Raw genomic sequence first — 24,218 nt, forward strand, 5'->3', positions numbered from 1 at the left:
AAAATACTCTGCTATAGCTCAGTTATGAATCACACGCTACTGATAAACTATACAGCATAATGATCTTAAAAAGTAGATGCAATAACTTAAAAAGCATGACAGATTCAATGCGTGCAAAGCCAATAAGAAGACTGGCCCTCTCCACAAAAATCACATGATAAGAGTCACATAGCAAGTCACCTAAGTAACAATATAAGAATCTAATGTATTTGTAGTCCTTAATCAGTAATCAGGACCTCTATCAGCAGGGGGCCTCTGACCCTTCCAGTCCACATGTGCAGGTCTTTAGTGGCTTAGAGGAAAGTGGATTGTATTGCATTGTATGCATTCTGTGAGTGAAAAAAACAGCATATGACCATGTCACCAGAAAGCGGTGCTTACTTTATAATTCAACAAGCAGTACGCCGTATCTCAGAAGGGGCTTGGTTGAGTAAATCAGCTCATTCGACTACTGTGCTGTCTTGCTTTTGCTCATATAGCGCCCTCTAGTGTTCAATGGACATAACGCAGACTGCAACGTGCTGGATGTACACATTGCTAAACTGACCTGGCTTAGAAATAGCATTTCGATGTATAATAATTTAAATTTCTTGATAATAGCAGACTTTATTTTTAGGTTAGAAAGTGCCACGCACTTTGAGAAAAAATGCCCCGGAATAAAAATCCAGTGTTTATCAAACGCGTACGTTTGTGGAGCACTTCCGGGGTCATCGCGTAGCTTTCGAGCAGACATCCGGGTCACGCGCCCTACAGCGCGGCCCACCGGCCAGTGCCTCCATGTCCGCCGCGGTGCTCGTAGCCGCTGTTGTCGGCGGAGGTGTCCTGCTGCTCATGCGCCGTTTGTTCCCACGACAGAAAGCCGCGCAGCTCCTGCGCTACCCAGCCGACGCCATGCGGGGGAAGACGGTCATCGTGACCGGGGCCAACTGCGGCATAGGGAAGGCCCTGGCCGGGGAGCTGCTGAAGCTCCGCGCCCGGGTCATCATGGCCTGTCGGGACCGGCGGGGCGCCGAAGAGGCGGCCGAGGACCTCAGGAAACAAGCCGGGCCGGAGCAGGGGGAGGTGGTCGTCAAGCACCTGGACCTCGCTTCGCTCAAATCGGTCCGGGCGTTCTGCGAGGAGATCAAAGCGGTATGTTGGGAGGATGGACGGGCTGGACTTCGGTACTGACCCTCAAAACCATCGATCACCCATTCAATCATAATACTCATATACTCGTTGGTCCCCCAGCTTGTCAGCTTGTTTTTAAATGTTGTCCCCCCAACATTTAAAAACAACGAACCATCAAATATTGTATTAAATTATCAAAATAGCTCTTCAGCTCTTTCAATGGGAGATATGTTACTATTAAAGCATTTTTTTCCATAGCAAACCTCCTATCATCTTAACTCACATACCCCGTCAAATATTCAGAGTGCCTTTCATTGTAGAACTTCCAGTCCTCTTTATAAACTCCGATATATATACACACACACACGCACACAAACTAACTACACATAACTGGAACCTAGAAATAACAAGATATAATTCAGGAGATTAAAACATCCAAAATGTCTTTGACCAGGAGGAGTCCAGGATCGATGTGCTCATCAACAACGCGGGAGTCTACCAGTGTCCCTACACAAAGACAGAGGAGGGTTTCGAAATGCAGCTGGGTGTGAATCACCTGGGCCACTTCCTCCTCACCCACCTCCTGCTGGACCTCCTGAAGGCCTCTGCTCCCAGCCGCATCGTCGTCGTGTCCTCCAAGCTCTACAAGTACGGCAGCATCAACTTCGACGACCTGAACAGCGAAGCCAAATACGACAAGGCCTTCTGCTACAGTCAGAGCAAGTTGGCCAACTTGCTGTTCACGCTGCAACTGGCTCGCGAGCTGCAGGGCACGGCGGTCACGGTCAACGCTCTCACCCCGGGCATCGTGAGGACCAGCCTGGGCAGGCACGTTCAAATCCCGCTCCTGGCGAAGCCGCTGTTCTACCTCGCCTCGCGGGTCTTTTTCAAGAGTCCGTTGGAGGGGGCCCAGACCCCGCTCTATCTGGCCTGCTCCCCCGAGGTGGAGGGAGTGTCCGGGAAGTGCTTCGCTAACTGTGAAGAGGAGGAGCTGATGGCCAAAGCTACGGATGAGGAAGCAGCCAAGAGGCTGTGGGACCTGAGCAGCCGGATGGTTGGACTCGCTGATTGAGCGTGTTGCTGTAATGTGGAGTGCGTGTTTTCTTGGTAGAAAGAAATAAAGTGGCCCCAGACGCTGCTCTGAGATGACTTGTGAGAAACTTCAAGCCACCACCTTTGTAAATTGACCTATTGTGGCAACAAAGTATGTAGGGCTGCAACTAACGATTATTTTGATAATCAATTAATCGGTCGATTATTTCTTCGATTAACCGATGAATCAGATTAAAAAAACAGCATTAAAAAGCTTTAATTTACAACCCTTTATTCTAAAACAGAACTGCAAATTCACATTGCAAAAATACTTCAGAAAGTACAGATTGCTCCTTGAACATAATCATTTATAAAAAAAAATAAACAAAAAATACAAATCAGAAAATGTAACAGGATTTGTTTTAACGTCAGAACTTGTTCTCTATTCTACACTCACAGTCTCCCTCACAAACACAAAAACACCCCCATGTTCACTTGAAGCTTATTCATTAAATAATTACCATCATTGTAGTGCAAGTTAAGTAAATGAAGTACAGCTAAAAAACAACCAAGTGCTATAGTGCTAACTTTCAATTATCCTTTTATTCAGTCTTTCTGATTGAATTGAGTACAGATGGAGTTGACCTGCAGAAAGGTGTCTAAGGTTGCATCTGTCAGGTGTCAAGTTGGGAGAATCGATTCGAAGTGGAGAATCAAAGTATTGAATGGGTTTCCGATGTATCGGTTCTTTTTTTTCCTTTTCTGGAGAGAGTCACTTTCACCACAATCCACCAGATGTGTTGGCTGGCTGCTGGTAGGCGGGAGGAGGTGCAGGCAAATAACATGTTGAATTAAAATAGGGAGTCCCAGATCCCTGCGTACTTACGGTCCTGCAATCTGCTTGATGTTTTTCACGCATTGATGAGAATTCCATTCGTGAACATGTGACATTTGAGGAATAACAGAACAATCTCTTGGCTCGTATTTCCTGTCAACAACACAAAACACATAAACAGTGAACACTTTCAGGGCTCTCACGTGTCACGCACGTGCAGTCTTTTACACAGTAGTTACCAACTCCTTGCCAACGCTTTCAATAATCGAATTTTATCGATTCATTGTTGCAGCCCTAGAAGCATGTACATTTGTGTGGGTTTGAGAAGAAAATATATTTAAAGCTTTGAATAAAAACATGTAAAAATGGTGATGCATTGCTGTGTGAAATCATTTCTCAATTAATTTTCTTGTTCTACAATAACTAACCCTGTATGAAGTCTTCATTGTGAACATGAATACATGTAAAACTCCTTGTTACCTACAAACATGGGCAAGAAATTTGTGTTTTCTTGCAGACCTCGGTCCTTTAAACTGTAAAATAAATAATTAATTTATAATTACATTCAAGAAAATTCTGCAGAATGATGTGCGCCAGCCAGATCAGAAGTAGATCAAACTCATCTCCTCACGGCATCCATCAAAGCCAAGCTGCGCCGTCACCTTCTCAAGTGAGACGTCACATTATTTGTTGTGCGTTGCAAAACCTCCTTTCCTTGTCCACTTTTCGCACAATCATTTTAAATTTGTGCATGCTTTAGCATTCATTATGCGATGTAAAAAGAAGTATAGGGTTGAGGGGGGAGCTGTTACGCTAGTTTCCCCCGTGCTGATGTGTTTGAAGTGTCTGCTTTCTGCTGTGCCTCACAAACTCAACGGTAAGGTTTGATGATGTGAATCAGTCGGGTGCTGCTGCACCATGACTCCCTCCTGTGGGAAGATCTCACATGCGCGTCCTCTCTGCACCAAAGACACAAGAAACACTGTGATATTCACATTCATGAGTATGAATACAACGCCATTTCCACCTCAATCATGCTTTTAAATGATAATGAAATGGATGGTTCTTCTTCATTATTTGATCCCATTGTTGTAAATGGTTATAAAAGTAATTATATGACAAATACATGTCCGCGATTGTATTTTTCCATCAAAATATACCAAAAGTATTCATTATGCAGAATAGCTCAATATTATGTCCATCCCTTGGATCCTGCACATTTAATTAAGGAAAGTCGTCGTGATGAAAATGATCTATCACAAGCTTGTAAGTAAAACAGCATTATTATTTATTCATAGTCTATTCATCAAATATTCAAATTTAATTGAAACGGAGAAACTGTGGAAGTCCTTTCTGCCACTAAAAAAGCGGTGATAGTAATTAAACATCATCCTGCGGGCCAAAGTTTGTGAGTGAGCGCATGCCACATGACACCCCTCCCCCTCCCCCCAATAGATATCTTTTAGTTTCATATTACGTGGTATCCTTGTTATTTTCTCCACTGAAAATGGAGTATATTTAGTGCGAGCGTGTTGTTTGCATCATGCAGCAGAAGAGAATTAACTGTTATTCAGTGTGTCTGATATCACAATAACTCACTTTATGACAAACATTTCCTTGCAGCAATGTCTTGATGAACACACAAATAAACCTATTCTGATGTTCGTTTGTTGATCATGGCAACAATCAGCCTCTACAAACCTAATTTAAAATTCTCAACAGTGATCGAGCCGGGCTTGGAGGTGACTCAGCAGGCGCACGCCACACGGCTGCAGCAATGCCAGTTTGAATAATGAAGGGTCTTCCTTTCAGCAGAAATGTTATTTTCTTAATAAAATCACATTTCTGTATATCAGACCATTCATTCAATAAAATAATGTCCAACCCCCCCCCCTCCCCCCCCCCACCCCCGCTGCAACGTTCAATATTAAAGGAAGGCGCAAAGAAGGCATGTGTATCACTTGTGCTTTATTAGGCGAACAAAACAACCAAAGTATATAAACATGCATTGTTGTTAAAATAAAAAAACAGGATTACAATGGCTTGATGGGGTGTGGGCATCCAAATCTGAGGTAGAAAGGAAAAAACTCTCCGTGGGATATAAGAGAGCAAAAATAAAGTAATATCAATGGCTAAGACAGATCTGCAAATGTTCCATCAATAACAATATAACACATTCACCGATACCGTCAAATTTAAATAACAAGATAAAAGAGTATGTTTCTCATTTAAGTGATTCATTCATTTTGTTGTTTTAATATTTTCAACCTTAACATTCAAAGCCTCACAAGGCCGGCACTGCTTCAGTCCATCAAAAATAAGAATTGAATCTACACGCATCAATTCTCAATAAAATACCTTTTGTAGAGTTTTCGTGTATAGGATAGGCAGTCTTTAATCTATTTACAAGTTCCAGGTTTATCAAGAGCATTTATATTTTGTTTGATTGATTTGGAGGTATATCCTGCTAACAGCTACATACAAAATATATCACTAAATTCTTAGTTATAAGTATATATTTATACAATTGTAACTGAAATACATACACATTCATACAAATGTTACGTGCTGCTTGAGCTTCTAACCATCAACTCTTAACAATACTTACAGTACTTGCTGAGGACAATTGTAGTGCAAACTGTAGCCATCCATTGCCGTACGATCAAAGATTTTAAATACTCAATAGTTACATGTTCATGATACTGAATTATTCGGCCTCTGGCTTCTATCCAAACCCATTTTCCCTCAAAAGGATCGTGCTTACTGACGTTCCAGCCGGGCGCACCGGGGGTTTCGCCTCTTCAGTTCAGAAGAGTTCCATAAAGCTGGGCCTTGGTCAGACTGTCCTTCCTGGTGAGTCCCAAGGAGCTAAACTGCTGGTTGTACGGCGGAGGCGGGGGTGGAGGCGGCGGCGGCGGCGACTGGCTAGCCTGCGGGGGCAGGCTGTGCATTTCCGCTTGGTAGTGCTGCAGCTCCGCGGCCATCTCCAGGGACCTGCGGTTCAGAGACTCGGTGGAGCTGTTGGGGCTGGGGTCGACGTATTCCGTATCCTGGCCGCCGGCCGCCTCGTTGCCCTCCCTGTCCTTGGAGCTCCCTGAGTGGTAGAGGCTGTGCTCGGACCCCTGGCTGTCCTCGGCCCGGTACAGGTGGGCTTGGCTGTGGGCCTGCCGCAGCACCGGGCTGCATTCGGGGCTGGGGCTGCCGGCCGCCCACGCCGCGTCCGAGACACCCCCTCCGTGGTGGTAACAGTCGGCCCCCTCCTGGAAGCTGCTGTAGAGCGGGCCGAGTCGGATCTTGGAGGGCCGGACGGAGAAGTGCTGCTCCGAGAAGCTGTAAGGGGAGGCCCGGCCGGGGCTGCGGTAGGTGTGGGCGCTCAGGTCCTCCACGCTGAGCTGTCTCCAGCGACCGATCAGCTCATCCTCCTCCGGGGCGAATGTGCTGCCCCGACGGCTGTCCCCGTAGGCGACGCTCGGGGACGAGGAGGGAGGCAGCGGCTCGTAGGGCTCGCTGAAACAGGACGACATGGTGCGGCTGTAGACGGGCGAGCTGCCGTTCTGGTGGTGGCTCGGCTCTGTCTGCTGGAAGGGGTGGGGGTTGGCGAAGCCTCTCGGACTGTCCCTCTCCCAGGACGAGTCGCTCTTTCTCTCATAGTCCCCTGCATCCCTCCACTCCATGTAGAGGGAGTGGTGGTGCGGGGAGGAAGCGGCGCTGCTGGGCGGACCGTTGCCTTTGTCTTCGGACCCGCCTGCGCTGAAGCTGGAGTAGGAGCTGGAGCCCGCGCGCAGTGTGGCAGGGAACTTGGCAAAGTGCTCCCGGGAAAAGCCGGCCCTCGCGCCCACCGAGCCCTCCTCCGGGTTGCTGTCGGTAGAGATTTGGGGCCCGTACAGAAGCTTCCTCTGGCCGTGGAGATCCATGCTGGGCCTCCGCTCGCGATGGCGGTCGTCGGGGCAGTACAGCGCCGTGTCGCTGCTGTACAGGTCAGATTTGTAGGCCGCGCGGAGCCCCAGCCGCTGCCCCGGCCCCAAGCTCTCCAAGATGAAAGCGTGGTCCTGGGTTTGGGGGCTGGGCGAGCGGGAGGCCTGGCTGCTGCTGCAGGCCTCGTCTGGCTTCTCCAGCACTTTGCCGATGAGAGAGGCCGGGACAGAGTCGGAGTAGGTGTGGCAGATGGGAGACTCCTCCATGTGCATGGTCAGCCGCTCTTGAAAATCAGCCGGCAGCTACAAGTGTCAGAGAAAAGAGAAGAGCAGGAAAATACATGTGACATACATGTTGGTGTATCAACAGATGGAGCTGTCCTATAACACTACTCGCTCTACTCATTCTTTTGAGGGGGGGGGGGGTTGCGTACTCCAACATTTACAGGATTTTTCATTCTATTTAGTGGAAATGGTTTCTTGGACACTTTGAAACTGGCCATTTGCGGCAATCAGCCTGGTTTCTTTATTGATACCTTTGTTCAGTGTTTGTTCATTGAACATGCTGCTTAGAAAATGTCAAGTTGGCCATCGTAGTGTCCTTCATTCTCGGATGTTGTTCTAATGGGCCGGTGAATTAATTGCCGTTTCCATCCCTGTGCACAGTAGTGTACATGTCAGCATCTACATCTCCTGTGCATTTACCTGACTGGTCAGAAATAATGTTTGTGTCTTTTGTCTCTTATCATTTCCCAGTGAAAAGAACCATGACATAGAAAAAAACACATCCAAAAATGAAGGTGGACTGAGTCTCTTTCCTTGAAAAGATAGATGATCATTTCTCAATGAATAAAAAGCCTCCATCTACTATATGTGCCTCTCTATAGCAACAAGCATTGAGCAAACAGCACACGATCAGTCTAGTCAGTTGTTCCTAATGAGAGGCAAGTTGATTTTAACTTTGTGGATATGGAGATAGAGGAAAGACTAACACAGGAAGAGATTTTACTCCAGCTTGGACCAAACTGACCGCCACTGATAGTGTCCACACATTCGTCACTTGGGCTTGTTTTGAGACGCACCACTAACTTGCTTTTATCCAGCGTTTCAGCGAGCCGAGGCTAATCGTTTCACATCCTCCCGTGGTTGTTTTGCAGCAAAACAAACGACCGGAGCACTTCAGTAGGCGTTGAAGAGCCACTGCACTCTTCAAAATGCTGCAGCACAATTCATCAATATGCTTTCCGATTAGCTCCCACCCACAGGAGAAAGGTGGACATAGAGAGCGCCTGTACGGCCTCTGACCTCTGCTCTGTTACTTAGTAGCCCTGATCAGCATTTCCCCACCAATCCTATACTCTGTACAGCAAGGACCCAAATGCAACCAAATGCAGTCTGCATTGATGTTTCCCTCCAGGCATATGGGCAGAAACGCGGGGAGGACTTTTGTCAACTGCATGGATGTTTGTCAGCTTTAAAAGCCCCCCCCTCGTCACACATAGGCACAAGGCCAGGGCTGATGCAGCGGAAAGTGGAACCAAGGCGGCCCGGCGTTAAAACACTCCCAGATATCCACATGCATCTTTTCACAAGCCGCTGCAGCATCAGGGCAGCATGATGTGGCTGCAGTGCAGTGTGTGCTCTTTGACCGGTTCACCGTCCCTCACATCTGTGCCAAAGTCGCCTTATAGTTGTTGCTGTTGTGCTTCAGGCTTATTCTTAGTCGTAAAATGAGATGATTGCTAAACCCAGTGCAGTCTAATTACACTCTGACTTAGCTGCACGTTGAGTGACGGGAGGAGAATGACCTGGAAGGCTTCCTGTGCCGTTGATCGGCGCAAACACAAGACGTGTGCTTTTGTTGCTTTTCATACCAAAGCCTCCATGTATTATTGGTTCATTTCAAAAGGATTCATAATGTGAATGAAATGAGAAATGGAGGAGTGAAGAAATACCTTGTTGCAAGTAAAAGTTATTCATTTACACAGCAGCAAAGTATATTTAAGTACTATAAGTATATTTAATTACTGCAGAACTGACCAATTAAGAGGAATACATATTAGCAAATTGTCTTTGAATTATTGATGCATTCGGGTCTGAACACTGTTACAGCAGTTAAAGATTAACCAACCCACACTGCTGGGTTGTTTAATCTATAATAATAAATAACTAAAAAGGTAATAATATTTTGTGTTGTTAACCATCTGATGTGTAAAGTAACAATAGCTTTTATATAACTAAAAAAAATGACGAAGATGAACTGTCCTTGGTTATATATTATAATCACTTGAATGTATTGATAACCAATTATATAATAATATTTCCATCAATTTGCATGTTATAATGTTGTAACCATTTTAATAGTTTATGTCAACAGAAATCTGCAAAATCATTTTTACACTTTTTGTTTTCCAGCAGCAATTACACTTGAACCATAAATATATTACAATATCACTATATCATTTTTTCATTCATTCATGACCAAAACAATCATGGCTTTCGCTGAATAACTACTATTATCTAATCATTTAGCATGTAAATTATTATATATATGCCTATATATGCTAAAGGTTTAGCCGTGTTGAATTAGCCAACTTTTTCAAACCTCTTTTACTTTGACAGCAAAGTTTATGTTAATGCTGGTCAAGAAACTCTCTCACCTCTCCTCTTTCTTCACAAATCACAGCTATGACTTTGCATTCTTCTTCCTTTTATGCGGCACATTGAATTCTAGCGATTTAATGTGACTAAAATCTTGATAATATTGATTAAATACAAACATATATTTAGAAGACTAAATTGAAAACCCCAAATAATGAATAAAATCCTGAATGAGTTGTAGGAGTCGGTGTGATTCTCACCTCGGAGAGCTGCGCCCTGTAAAGAGACTCGTTGCACTGGAGAAGCTGAGCAGCCAGGTTACAGTCCTTCCTGTACATTTCCTACGCAGACACAATAAGAAGACAATGAAAGCTTTTGTTGGCGACCCCAAAACCGGCTATGCTTCGAAAACCCTTTGTAGCTCAAAGCGTGGCTCTTACGTTGTCTTCTTGTAGCTTCTCAATGGTGAGCTTGGCCTCCATCAGGTGGTTGTTGAGGACAATGATCTCTCTGCTCAGCGCTCGCTTCTCATCATCGTGGTGCTGAGACTGATGACAAGAAAATGGTTTGTACAAATTACCAGCATAGAAATAAAAAAATATAGATTTTTAAACATTTATATCAAAGTATTCCGTTGAAACAACAGCCATCATTCACAGAACTGAGCACACGTGTCATTAATTGTCTAACTTTAGGTTTAAAATCAATATTCATCACTGAAAATGTTCCTTGTTCATTATGTTACTGTTTTACACGGTGACAAGCCAAAGAACTATAATATTAGCACCTTTACCTCTGAGAGTCTACACTAAAGACAACTTCACACCTCAAGTATATAAGTGGCTGCAAGAGAAATTGAAGTTTTTGGTTACTAGGGTAACCGAGAAAGCCTAACAATGGTACACTAAGCACTCTGCAGAAGTCTACTTTCTCTTCTTCTCTCCTCCAACTTTGTGTGTTTTTATTCATCATTTGCTAAGTGTTAGAGGTTAGTACAATATACGATAGGAGAGCTTCAAATGAAAAAACTGGCCTTGTTTGTCTCTCTCCAGGCTTTTTCTTTGCTTAACCGTGTAGGTGCACGGCGTTAAGCACACACAAAGTGTATCACTGTGTTTATCTCTCCTGTGATTACGTCCTCTAGTTGTGCAGGGCCACGGGGTCAGATGGGTTTGTGGCACCTCTGGAGAAAACAAGCCTCACGATTACAGAGAGACTTACTTGGCAGCTCCCCCGCCCTCACCGAGGGAATACGTGAGATAAACCGACGCTTCACGGAAATAGAACAAATCTTTTGTTTTTTTTATAAAATGACCATTGGTCTTTTTTCATAAAAACCCAGGTGACCCTCAGCTCCATCTGCAGCCGTTGCAAACATCAGGGCCGTGATGATCATTAACTTGTGCTGTAACAAACCCACTGGCGGAACATTTTCAGCTGCCTACTCAACAACAAGGACACCTGAGTGTCATTCAGTGTTCTCAGGCGGGCCGGTTCATTGTATCTCTCCACCGGGCAAAAGCGTCGCCTGACAAATGAAGTTAGGTGCGACGCGCTGAGGAACAATGCGTTTGCTATCGCGCTGCCATTTCAAGGGGGACAGGCAATTGTTATAGGCCCTAATTAACTTCAGCGGTACCAAAGGCAGAGCATATTCATATTCAAATTGCCCCCTCCCAATGTTCTTCCCCATGTCTGGCCTGGGAGCTTCTCTTAAGCGTTAGCGTGGGTACACATGCACACACGCACAGACGCACACACACAGAAGGTTGAACACACACTTACATTTCTTTGGATCTTCTCCTCCAGATCTTGGTTGATCCTCTGCAGTGCTGAGTAGCTGCTTTGTATTCTAGATACAATAAACAACAGTAAGTAGCAGTCGGAGACTTTTCCAAAGCGAATATCAACATTGCACAAGACAGTGTTATAAATGTTTTCGAGCACTTGAAAGTCATTTTCAGACCTCACTGACTTAGTAAAGGTTTTCTTCTGTCATATGTCACCAGGGAAAAACTATTTAAGGCAATAATAATGTAAATGACTCACTCCTTATTCCCAACCTGGGGAGGGAGGCTTTTATGGTATACCACAAGAGGCAGATCATGGCCTATAATTATTTTTGATTCTTTAGATGTGCTGTGTTTTTGGGGGGATTTTTTGCTTCACCAATTTCCATGCAGACAAATGTCCATGAATGCATTTGGCTCTGCTCCAATTCAAGCATTGTCATGATTACAATCTGCTTTTGACCTTTTTCAGAAACCACTCTTGAGCGTGTACGAAATGCTGATGAAGACACACATTTGTTTTTCTTCACAAAAACCCATATTTCCAGGAAAAAACATTTATTTCCTACTTGTACTCAAACATATTAAATTATAGTTGACTAAGACCAATGTTACTTCTTTAAAATGTATTTTATTATTCCTATTTCCTTATAACGTACATGGTCTTCCCTGTACATTAGAATTAATTTCAGAAGTTTGTACCAATAATGTAAATAGAGGCAAAAATGATCTCTGGGTACTTTGTATTACATCATTCTCTTTAGATAATAGAAGGAAAAAAAAAAAGTCTGTTTGATTGTATCTCACATGAGAAAAGGCTAGCTGGTCATTCGTGGCAGCAGGAGAAGAAATACATACTTTCTTATTTATTTAGGCTCAGATGGCCCTTCTTCTAAACATCCACAGTTCGTTACATCTCTCCTCTATTTGAAAGCTGCTGCTTACTGGACCAGAAAATAACTCTTAGATGCCCGTGAGAAAATACTTAAAGTTCAGCACTTCGCATCACGGTGCACGTGCGCACGGCTGGAGTGGAAAAATAAAGAATTGATGGCTTGAATATGTCATCTCATTGGATCAATTCAACCCTTTTACCATTGGCCCTTTTTTCGGATAGAATCACATGTGCGACTGGGCTGTCTCTCGTCATTATGTTCCCTCTCCATCCCTATTTTTAAGTACCATTTGTAGGCACTTGTACATGCGTACGTTGTATCGTGGATCTGAACACTGCGTCGTCTACACGTAGACGCTTATACCTGCGCAGCTTGTCGGTAAACTTGTCCAGCTCTTCCTGCGCTCGCCGCAGTTCTGTCTCCAGGTACTGCCGCGTGGAGTCGAACTCGCTCTGCAGCAGCTCCAGCTTGTGCGTCGTGTAGGAAAGCCTTTTGCGTAAGTCCTCCTTCTGCTCCAGCAGAGAGCTACGCACGCACACACACACACACACACACACACACACACACACACACACACACACACACACACACACACACACACACACACACACACACACACACACACACACACACACACAGACAGACAGCAGATGACTGTGTTCAGGGCACATGTTGCAGGAAACAAGCTTGTAACTTGGGTATAAATTGACTTATGAGGGTCTACGCATCTTTTTAATGCACCCTTAAGCAGCCATGCAGCGGTGACGTGAGCATTAGGGTGATGAAAGCAAAACAAGTTGTATAGGGAAAGTGCAATGGGACTAAAAACGCAGAAGTCTAATCAAAAATCCTGGCGGGGGGTAAAGCGAGGGAAAAAGTGCTTTTACGCATTATATCTTCTTTTTTTTCCAGCCTTAAAGATCATCACAGAAACCCCGTCATCACTGAGAAAGAGAGAGAGGGTGTAATCTGTGATGAAATATGAGCCAATGAACTCTAATATATCACACAAATAGACTGTGAAGGGTGAGATTTAGGGAACAGCAATAACACCCCCCACCCACCACATGTTCTAATTCAGTCAGACAGCACAATGATGACTATTTTCAGAGCATGTGCATCACCTGGACTTCATCTCATAAAAGGGCAAGTGTGAGTGGGAAAACAGGAAATGTCTGTTGCCGTGATGGATACGAGTGTGCACGGCTGGGCTTAATGGACCCTGTATTGACGGACAGATGGAGGAAGGAGGGTAATGACTCTATCTGCAGCCGGATAACAGATAGCAGAGAATGAATGGAGATGTGAGGTGCTCTTTTCACTTCCTCTCTTTGTCTCTCTTTTAACAAGACCGTAGATGCTGCCGAGGAAAACCGGATTTAGCTGGATTATTTAATTTAGAAAGTCACATAAGTAATACACTTGAGGTGTTGTTGATACGAACTCATACAAACACACACTCTTCAGTGGTGTATAGTGTTGCATATATACTGTATGTTTATTGGCTTGCTTCCCTTTAGTTTTCTATGGCCGTTAGAGCCGATGTACATTGCGGGATGAAAGACCATACGAGCTGCTCGAGAAAAACTCAGAAGCTGTTTTAGATTTCCGTGTGTAGTCAGACTTTTTGGTGGCATGTCATCATGTCTAAAAAATAAATGGCATTTGTTATTTCTCAAAAAAAACAAAACTCAAATGAGCTTTTGAGTAACTTTGAGTCATTATGATTTTAAGTTTAAGTTAAGCTAATATTTCTTGAATAAAAGACTGATGTGTTCAGGCCAACTGTGTCTCAGTTACAGCCGCATTAGTCTTATTAGAGAGAGCCGCGGATAGGCCTTACGTTCCCTGTGAGATTAATCACTATTAACCGCATCCTTCATTTCTTGAAGAAAGACAGTCAAATGCAAACTGTAGTGCACTGCTGGTAGAAGAAGAAACATCAATATCAACGGATTTGAAGGCACTGCCTCCTTTCGGTCTTTCTGTACTATAAAGTTATTTTTAAGTAAGTAAGTACTTCTGCGTGCTGCACAGCTCTGCACAGCAATATTACAAATGAAACTCTCTAAAAATAAAATACAGTACTGTACTAGACTAAATAAAAGACGTTAATTAGACGTGATCATTTCGGTATCTGCAATCTGTCTAATTTTTTTTGATGGTTGCTATGATTTATACTGAAAAATGCTGCATCCACATTTAAGCCGTTGGGTAAAACAATACCTGCCCGGAAAGGTATTCAGTGACGGGATCTCAGCTGACTGGAAGGCATTTCACCCCCCGACCCACCCTGCCTCCTGCTTATCATTGATAGGCAGGCGTCAGCAGGGGAATACAGGTGTTTGTTGTTTGATAGAGGACGACTTTACGTGAAGTAGCTCCAGGGATGAAAAATCCCCCATTAGTAACCTCTTCTGTGAACAGGAGCTGAGTCAGACATAGTGAGTGCTTTCATTCCGGCGTGATGAGATGACGATGCAGCATGACTCCGGGGCTCGCAGAGGCCCCACGAAGGCCGCTTTTGCATTACCGGGGCGACCGGAGGAGACACCTTGTGGGCGGATGAACGGACAAACAGATAAAAAAAAAACGAGGACGGATGGAAAGATGGCGTCTGAGTCACTCTCTTACCTCTTCTTCGGATGTTTGCTGCCATTGCGGGGAACTTTTAAGGCAGTCTTGCCAATGTATATCTTTTTCATGGTTTGTCTGTGTTCCTTCCCTCTCATGTGTTTATAGCGGTTGACCACAGGGAGCCGTCATATGTGTTAGTTTCCCAAAGGAGACGCACTAACTGAGTACTCTACCTGCGTTGATCCTGCCAAACAAAGTAAACACACAGATTTGCAAATATTAGTAACTACAGATTATCGAGGCACCTGTTTGAAGGACAGGGTTAATGTATATGTTGCATTGAGGCATTTCTAGCAAAATTACCCACAGTTTTGTTCCTCGAAGCGGTTGCTGGAACTTAACTAAATTTAGACTAACAGCTTTTAAAGATCTTAAAAGATTAAAATCCACCCAGGGATATTTTTTTACGGGGTCACGCTGTGTTGTGAAAATGAGAGTATCTAAGACATCAGTGATAAAAAAAAAGCTTTAGTCCCAGTCCTTGAGACGTAAAGAGCAAGGGCATCAATAAATGAGGAGAAAGCTACTGAGGAAGATGCAGGATATGTTCCACAGCTGGCACCTTTGTGGAATTCATGTCGATTCAAATGAAATACTGGAATTTATTTGTATTTTTTTCCTTCAATCCATGTTTCCCACTCCATGTGGCCTATTCAGGGGGGTGGTGGTTAATATTGAACTCTTCTATACTCAAGCTTTCTTTGCCAAAGAGTCCTTTTCTGTCTCTAAGGAAAAGTGGAAGACTGAAGACTAATTTCAAATGCAGCACTATGTGTCAAGTTTTTCTATTAAATCCGGAATAAACATTATTTGTTTATGCGGCAGTTCAAATGTTTAGAGTGTTAAGATGGAAGTATTTGATAGACATTCTCATTTCTCATTTTCTCATTTGGTTTCTGCATTCATTATTTGGGTTGATACTATTTGTCACATAGATTTAATGGTTAAAATGAATAAATCAGTAGGTTATCGATCACATTTTAACAATGGCACTGTCAACATACAGAATCAACCCCCACACCAACGTGATCTCCAAAACCTGTTCGTAAAAATGTATACAAAAATCTTGAACATACAAATTCGTAACAATACATACTAACTGGCGGGGGTTAACCACGCCCCTTGAGTGAACAACATGGTGGACCATGTCGGATTCTTGAGTGAACGTCTCTCCGCTCTTGGATTTTTTGAGGGGGTTAGGGTTAGTATTGTATTCTTACAAGTTAACATTGATTTCTCGTTAAAAATGCAAGTTAGACTTCACAAAGTGTGTTTACGGGGTGCAGGTCCCCATTCACTTTGAACAGGGTGACATCATCAGTTGCAGTCCGTATTTATTTTGTATGTATTACTACGAATTTGTATGTTCAAGATTTTCGTATACATTTTTTTGAACAGGTTTTGGAGATGATCAACAAAGACGTGTTTTTTATTTAAACCACCCTAATAGCTCATCTGAAAAGAATGATCTAAATATAGCAACATTATTTTGCTTTAAAGCAGTATCTCATTTCTCATGGTAAGAAGGTTTTCAGAGCCCTTAAAAGAGAGAAGGAAGTATATTTGCATATTATTGGTGCTGAATGATAGAACGAACAAACATCCCTCTATTCCCATTTTGCAGACTTCATCTCTTACATGTCCAAACAAAGGGGACACAAACTCACACATCCATCCTGCCTGGAATGAAAAGAGTTCACAAAGAAGGCCGCGAAGCATCTCCTCCGAACATTCCCCACTGTCCCCTCTGTCCCGTTTGTCCCCATGTGGCTCCCACAGCACAGATGGACGAGTACTGCGAATCATTAGATGAGACGGCGCGTCAACAAAACGCGATCAAAGCTGCTCTGAGCCGAGTGCTCCGCCGTCCTCTTTGAGGGGAGACGGCGGCAGACTGAACGGTGGCGGTGCAGACCCGAGGGAAGCCTCGCGTTGGGGATGTGGCGTCCGTGGATGGCGCGCATGCCAACGAGTAAAAACCTCGATGGCGTACAGCAGAGAAGCATGTTGATCCACGGACACGCAGTGTTTGGGAGGTGATTTACTCGGCCTGCCGAGGAGGCGCCCAGAGACACGTGCAGATGGTGACGGCTCACCACCGCCGCTGGAGCCTTCACTCCAGCTGCTCCCCTCTGAGTCATAGCACACCAGCTCTGGATATATGTGTGTGTGTGTGTGTGTGTGTATCTGCGTGTAAGATGTGGTGGGTGTGAGCGTGTTGTTGTGCACGTATGAGGCTGTTGGTTTGTGTCCACGTAGGCGCATACTGGCAGTACGCATGAACACTTCCCCGACTATGCATCTGCGTGTGTTTTTCCTGTACTGGTGCGTTTGTGCGCTTCAAGAGAAAGGAAAAAACAACAACAACAACAGTCGAAGGACGGCTGTCATGGCGACACGTCTCAGGCCATGTCAGGTGTCCGCTGTCGAAACTGCCGGCGCACAAAAAACTCTCCCTCGCTCGCTGGCTTTTTCCTCCTCCAGCCCGACCCTCACACTGCAGCAAAAGCAGAGACGGGGCTCGCTCAGACGCCGCTGCCTGCCACCCACTCGCGCCACGCTGACATTTGAGAGGAACTCGGAGCATTGAAAGGAAGAGGAAGGGGAGGTTGTGGAGGAGGAGGAGGAGGACATTCAAGTTGAGGAATTGGGAAAAGGGAGAAGCTTGAAGCCCTTGGAGAAGGAGGGTTGCTAGTCACAATTTAGTGAAAGACAGGAAAGAGAGAGAAGCCATCACTAAATCAGAGAGGAAACGCAAGCAGAGCTGGTATAAAGTCTCATAACTTGTCTTTCTTCTTCCTCTCCTCCCCGCCGCCTGCTCCGTTTCTTCCTTCCTGCCTCGCGGATCGCATCTGTGCTGCAGATAGAAAAGGCTCTCAGGAAAAGCCCTTCATGAGCGGGCCCCCGGACCTCAGCATTAGTAGAGCTGGGGGGGAACCCGTGAGGCTGACTCATCCACCAGCACCGGTGGAAGAAGGCAAAAATGGTGCTCTCTCTATCTCTCTCTCTCTCTCTGCTCTGCATCCCTGCAGATTAACAAAGGCGGCTAACCTGCAGGCGTCGCTCAGCACGACGACGTGCACTGTGCACCGCCTGATAAAAAACAACACAAATCAACCCTCACCCGAGGGTCTGCTGCTGTTCTGTGAGGATGTGCGGCATTGTTGTCTCTGCCGTTTCTCTGCCCGGCGTCGATTCACTAACTAAGTAGTTACACACCAACTACCAACATCATTAGCAGCAGAGGGGGGGTGGAACGGATTTCACGTGCTGCTGATGGCACGTGGCAAAGGGGAGAGCGTTATCACAACAACCATCCCGGGAGGATTTTAGGATGAGCAGGAGAGGTGACGGAGGCTAGCTGAGCTCCAAACGCAAACGCATGGATGTACACAGCTCGGTCGCTCCTCTGGAACCCCTAAAGTCAACACAGAAGCACTGATTGAGTCCAGTATCAACACCAGAGTGGATGTTTAGGCAGAAAACGGCTCGGAATTAAAAAGCTAAGTGAGTTTAGCCGCAAAATCAACTAAAGAAATTTTGTTGTGGTGAATTCTTTTAGTTCTAAATTTCAAAGTTTGAGTGTAGATTCAGTTCTCATGATATAATAATTGACTTTGCATCCAAACATTGGTATTAAAAATAATGTAAAATCCTATCACAATAAATGTCTCTCAAAAGTGTTTGTCATTTATAATTAAAGTCAAAATTTCGGGCCAGAAAAGCCCCCAGCTATACAAGCACAAATGCACAAACACACACACACACACACACACACACAAACACCAGCACATGCTGTTCTACACGAAAGAGCGTCTGCCTCTAGACAAGAAAACCATGTTATGGTGGCAGTAAATCCTGTCGAGAGCTGTCCCACAAAGCCACTGAGACCCGGTCTACTTCCGATCTGAAACATCATACGGAACCTTTCACACACTTTGAAACTGGCTTTTCAAACCTGTGAGGCCGAATTGCGCTAATTGTTCCATATAATAAATAGTAGAGAAATCTCAATTCCGTCCGCTCCGTTTCATTCAATCCCATTTACTTTCGGTTGAACGGGAGTTTATGTAATAAAAAAACTGTGCTGAAATATTTTGGCATGCACACAAATAAGGCCAGCGTTTGCCATCCTTTCAACTGCAACAAAAACAGGAGAAGGGACGAAGAAGCACAAGCAGCTTTCAAAAAGGGTTCAGCTCATTAAAAATAGAACAGACACAAACACACATATCTGTACACACACACACACACACACACACATACATACAAGACACACCGCCCACAATCACAATATATTGTTTACGAGCGGCGCTGAAACGGACAGGTAGTGATTAGACTCCACAAAGGAACCACCTCAGTGAAACAAGCCTGCAGTGTGCAGCCCTGTGTGTGTGTGTGTGTGTGTGTGTGTGTGTGTGTACAGGAATATTTGCCTCGTATACATCAAAACTGTATAGCAGGAGGCTCAAACGCTCTCACAGGTTCATCTACGACTCTCCAGAGGCGGCCTGAAAGCTTCATCTCAGGGATGCATGAATGAAGCTTTCGCAGCAAACGAAAAAAGGAGACTATAGTGAGGGGACGTAGAAAGCAATAAGATGCTGACAGCTTTCCAGCACAGCAGCAGTAAGAAAATGGCGTATGAAAAAAATATATGAAATCTGTGACCTCCAGTTTGGGCTCATAACAGGCAAAAAAGCAGAAGAATAGAAAGAGATCACATTTATTTATGTGTTTCATTTCTTTTCTCCGCCACAATTTCTCTACAGAGAGTGAGATGATTGTTACCAGATTCAAATGATTGTCATGGTTATGAGGCAACAGCTAGCAGCTTGTTAGCTTCGGAATCCCTCGTTCATTGTGTTTGTTTATCCTGTGATAAAACTGAGGTGTAAAAAACAAGTCGTGATTTTACAAGGCTGATGTGATAGCTTTATATTTGCTGACACGCAAGTTACCTCCCTGCAAGAAGACAGTATTTATTTCATCAACTGACACAAAAAACTGCTAGTATTTTATGTTTTATACTATGTAAAGTAACCATCGATGTTGGCAGTTTTTGTCTGGATTAAACACACACGTTAGTGACAATTGTTGAGCTTTCATATTCTATTTGTAATAATAAGCAACAAAACCAAATACACAAGACTTTTCTTATCCACTATTGCTCAGCAGCCGTCTCACCTCTGATTTCATTCAATTAGTCTCATGTTCTCATGTTCTCAGGAAGGAGTGGACTTGTCACACGCTGCAGATGTGCACATTTCAAATTCAAGTCCAAGACTTGTGTGATGGCAGCCGGTTTATGCAGTGAAGACGTTAACGAGGCCGACTGCTTCACGGCCGCGAGCAATAAATCTGACCCGTACGATCCGACCGCCGGGGCTGAAGAGGGCAAAGGGGAGGAAGAATAATGGGGTTGAGATGATAAGATGCACTTAATAACAGCAGATGAGCTGTCAGTGCTCCACCACAGAGGGAGAGAGAGAGAGACGTAGACACAGAGTGGGAGAGCGAGGCGGACCGTTCAGAAAACAGGGCAACGGAGGAGAGTTTTAGTCTGTTGGACCACCAATGTCCACTTAGGCAGATCAAAAGTGAGCTCTCTTCAGACCAGCGTCTCCCCCACAAAACAGTCATCGCTGTCATCGCTTCCTCCACAATAAAAAGGATTCAACGGATGCTTAATTCATCTGGGATGAGTTGCTAAGGTCTATAATATTGTCAGATAACTTAGCTTAGCACGATGACTGACAGAGACACGGCGAGCCTTGCTCCATTTTGCACAAAGCACACTAATTAACACGGATCTTGTTTGTGTGATTCATTCAAAAACACAGTGTTAACATGGGTTTATTTTGATTTGATGTATTTATTTTTCAGTGAATTCCTCATTGTCCGGACAACAAAACAAAAGGGAGTCAACGAAACATGTTTTTACACCCATCTTTGTGACGGATGATCAAACCAGATGCAACTTATAGAAAATGTCATTATTCTCGTTTATTCACCTTTCACCCTTCATGCTTCGTCCTGCTGTAGCTTCATGAGCGAGTGCCGTGAGGTTGTCAAATTCAGTGAGTGATTTTTCCCACATGCAAATCTTTTCTCAATACTGTAGTGATATTCAACACGTTGAACTCGTATTAGTATTTACTGGCGAAGCCTAAACAAACTATTTGTTTTAAACGATGCTATTTTCTCAAATAAAACCCTTCAGCGGAAGATTGCTTCGTGACATTTGCGTGAACATTAACACTCTCACAGACTTTTAATCTGTTTATCCAACTGACGTCTATACTCTGCTCTGGAGCTCCCTGCTCTGCTGTGTCTCCGTGTAGAATGCACACGTCTGTCTCCCCCACGGGGGCCGGACGCAGGAGCCCCACCACGAAGCAGAGAGAGAGAGAGAGAGAGAGCAGGAGAGGGATGAGAGATTTCAGGAGGTTTCATCACTTGGAGAGGAAGGGGTCTTGGAGATGAGACGTATGAGCCGGAGATGGAGGTGGGTGGTGTGTGTGTGTGTGTGTGTGTGTGTGTGTGTGTGGGGGGGGGATGGGTGGGGGGTAGATTTAGGGTCAGACTCTCTGGGACATCCTGCAACCTGTTAAAACCTGTCAAGGCGTCTTCAGAGGCCACAGAGGGACCTCGTTTCCTAATCAGCAGAGGGGGAGTAAAAAAAAGAACCAAAAGAACCAGAGACACAGTGCTGCCTCGTCTCTGCTCAGCAGAGCTGCTTTAATTCAATTATCGCTGTGACACAGCGGTGAGGACAATTGATGCCTGATATTAAGGAAACTCCCTCGTCGGCTGCGTAGACGGCTTTTAAACTGTAATCTGCCTGAATACCATTTGTACTCGAACACAAAAGGTAAAGCTCGGGATCTATTTCCATCTGTGCCGGATTAATAAGGGTTCATTAGTGATATTATATCAATTACAACGTGTCTGCCGTAGGACGGCGAGGTGAAAAGGAGAGAGGAGGAGAGGAGAGGGGAATAAAAAGATACAGATTCTTTTTTTTTAACTGCACGTCGTCATGTTTGCTTTGCTGCCTTAATTCCCGTGTAGTGCAACTTCAATCAGAAAATGGGTGAGCACTTGTAATTTAGTAATGAGCTCATTAAAATCTGTTTATGCAGGCATGTGTAGGCATTAGTTGAGCTATTACCTGCGCCTTGGCGGACATTTGTGACGGCTGAAGTTAATTTAAAAACATGAAAAAAAAACATTGATTAGGGCTTCTGTTGCTCAGTTCTTCATGTAGTGGTGAAGCAGCGCTGCCATGCAGAGCAATTAATCAGTGGCTATAGGTGCATTCCGACAGGTGACTGACTGAAATCATGCAGAAGCGGACTTATAGAGTCGAGGATTCACATTTTTACAACCATTGCTCATTTAAGATTAACTAAAAAACACACACACGAGAGTGATTGATTCCTTAGAGCTTTAACAGTAACGTCACACACGCTGCAGTGGATTTTCAAGCCAAGAGATTCCCTGCACACAACCACCAGCATAGTTCTGCAAAAACAACACCCTGTTATCTTTGACAAACTCTCATAAAGCAGATAATACCTAACAGCACTGCATCAATACACAGAGCACAAACTGACACTGAGTGCAGCCACATCTCACGCAAATGAGCACGTACATGTGTATATAAACACACATCTAAACACACTCACACACAACCAAGCCAGCAGTAATACAAATCAAAGATGCAAACAGTGAAGCAGTACCTTCCGCTCACGCAGAGCTTCATCCTGGAGACCGGGAGATAAAAATCCAGCCGCCTGAGCCTCGCCGGGGAAACAGAGAAACCCCCCTTGTGTGCTCTCTGGATTGGTTTCCCCAGCTCTCCCTTAAAGCTCAGAGAAACCCCAGCAAATGCACACCAACCCCCCCACCACCACCAGCACCACCACCACTGCTTCCACCACGCCAATCCAACGGCAGCAGCAGCTGAGCCAGGACACAGGGCGGGAGGGAGGGAGGGAGGGAGGGAGGGAGGGAGACTGTGCGAGAGTGGAAAGACAGAGAGGAAGAGTGGGAGGGAAGGAGCTTAAAGGAAGACGACAGGGAGAACGCGGGGGCGTGATGGTGGAGCGCTGAAAGATATGTGCAGAGAGAGAGAGAGAGAGATGGAAAGGGAGAAGCTTACCTCACAGTGTATATGTTGTTCATCTCTTCGCCAGGCGCCTAAAGGAAATGACAGCATGTTAGTGGAGGGGACCCACACAACCGGCCACGGTGCAGCCAAGTAGAGCATTGCAAACTGAAACAATATATATATATATATATATATATATATATTCAGCAGGCACGCTCTCTGTCCCCCCCTCTGTTTTTGTTTTCTTTCCCCTCTCTCTCTCTCTTTCCCTTATCCTTTCCTCCCTCTACCACAGCTCTGCAGGCGAGGAATCCCTCATCAGGCAGTCAACATCTGCGCTTACTCGAGGTGAAAAGAGAACAATCGTATCATAGCAGGAGTATGAGAGGAGGGTGCATGGAAAACATGGGGAGGGGGAGGAAGGAAGGAGGGGGGGAGGAGGAGAGGGAGTGCGTATAGGGACACCGGAAACCTCCATCAGACTGCAGATATGTGCCCCCCCCCCCCAACACCAGGGATACTGGCAGCAACTCAATATCCTCGTCTAGAGCGGAGACAGAAAGGGAGAGAGAAGCAGAGGAGGTGTTGAGAGAGATGGAGAGCGTATAGGAGGCAAGGTGAGGGAGAACAGGTGGTCCAATCTGTTGAATCTCACGTTCCATGTCCCACGCTGTTGGGGAGAATACCTTTTTCATACAAGTCTGCTGCTGGCCCCTTTTTGTGAAGGCGATGAATTATGCATCGTTCCCAAGTATTCTCATCTTCATTCAAGGTTTAGGGAGGGAGTCATGCATGTCCAACTGGGTCGTGAATGAAGGAAGCAAGCGTTTGCAAGGACGTTGTTTTAATCTCCGGGGGCTGGATGGAAACATAACCGAGTCGGAATACTAACAGGAAAGGCGCTTTTAAGGCCCGGGTGGGGGCGCTTAACAAATCAGAGTTTGCATCTTCGGCGAGAGCACAGCTGAAGGTCGTGTGCCTGTGAAGAATGTTTCGTTACCGCGCTCACACTTGTACGAGGACTCGTGCGAGGAGAGGAAACTTTGAAGCGACACACACACACACACACACACACTACACAGAGATGAACACCAACGGGCTCACATGCCTTCCTCTCTCAGCCCCCACGCCACCCACCTTTTTTTTCAAGCAGTTGCTAAGGTGACGGCAAAGGCTGAATTTTAATCAGACAATAAATTAAGGCAATGTGATCTCCTTCTCCTTTATTATTGAATGGCAGCGGCGCTACTTTCGAAAGATCTGTCAAGTGTGTTTTGGGTCGAGAGA

At 45.0% G+C, this 24,218-nt stretch overlaps 2 protein-coding genes across 6 annotated transcripts; one reads left to right on the forward strand and one right to left on the reverse strand.

The window, feature by feature from the left end:
* The first annotated feature begins 15 nt into the window (after nucleotides 1-15).
* On the forward strand, nucleotides 16-3,346 carry rdh14b (retinol dehydrogenase 14b). Its single transcript, XM_040161492.2, has 2 exons — nucleotides 16-1,131; nucleotides 1,565-3,346. Exons 1-2 carry the CDS (start codon nucleotides 778-780, stop codon nucleotides 2,180-2,182), a joined length of 972 nt encoding a protein of 323 aa, XP_040017426.1. The 5' UTR covers nucleotides 16-777; the 3' UTR covers nucleotides 2,183-3,346.
* Nucleotides 3,347-4,928: 1,582 nt separating this feature from the next.
* On the reverse strand, nucleotides 4,929-23,122 carry LOC120807954 (brain-enriched guanylate kinase-associated protein). 5 transcript variants are annotated; one of them, XM_040160466.2, is made up of 8 exons: nucleotides 22,561-22,821; nucleotides 21,990-22,016; nucleotides 14,813-14,999; nucleotides 12,542-12,703; nucleotides 11,278-11,344; nucleotides 9,933-10,040; nucleotides 9,753-9,833; nucleotides 4,929-7,194 (listed from the first exon to the last, which is right to left on the reverse strand). In XM_040160466.2, exons 3-8 carry the CDS (start codon nucleotides 14,908-14,910, stop codon nucleotides 5,779-5,781), a joined length of 1,932 nt encoding a protein of 643 aa, XP_040016400.2. In that variant the 5' UTR covers nucleotides 14,911-14,999; nucleotides 21,990-22,016; nucleotides 22,561-22,821; the 3' UTR covers nucleotides 4,929-5,778. The 5 variants fall into 5 exon arrangements, with proteins under 5 accessions (XP_040016400.2, XP_040016401.2, XP_040016399.2 ...); XM_040160467.2 differs by lacking the exons at nucleotides 21,990-22,016; nucleotides 22,561-22,821 and adding an exon at nucleotides 22,983-23,122; XM_040160465.2 differs by lacking the exon at nucleotides 21,990-22,016 and having other exon boundaries at nucleotides 22,561-22,864.
* Between the last annotated feature and the right edge of the window lie 1,096 nt (nucleotides 23,123-24,218).

This window comes from Gasterosteus aculeatus, chromosome 18 (genome assembly GCF_964276395.1).
Source record: "Gasterosteus aculeatus chromosome 18, fGasAcu3.hap1.1, whole genome shotgun sequence".
NCBI classification, from domain to species: Eukaryota; Metazoa; Chordata; class Actinopteri; order Perciformes; family Gasterosteidae; genus Gasterosteus; species Gasterosteus aculeatus.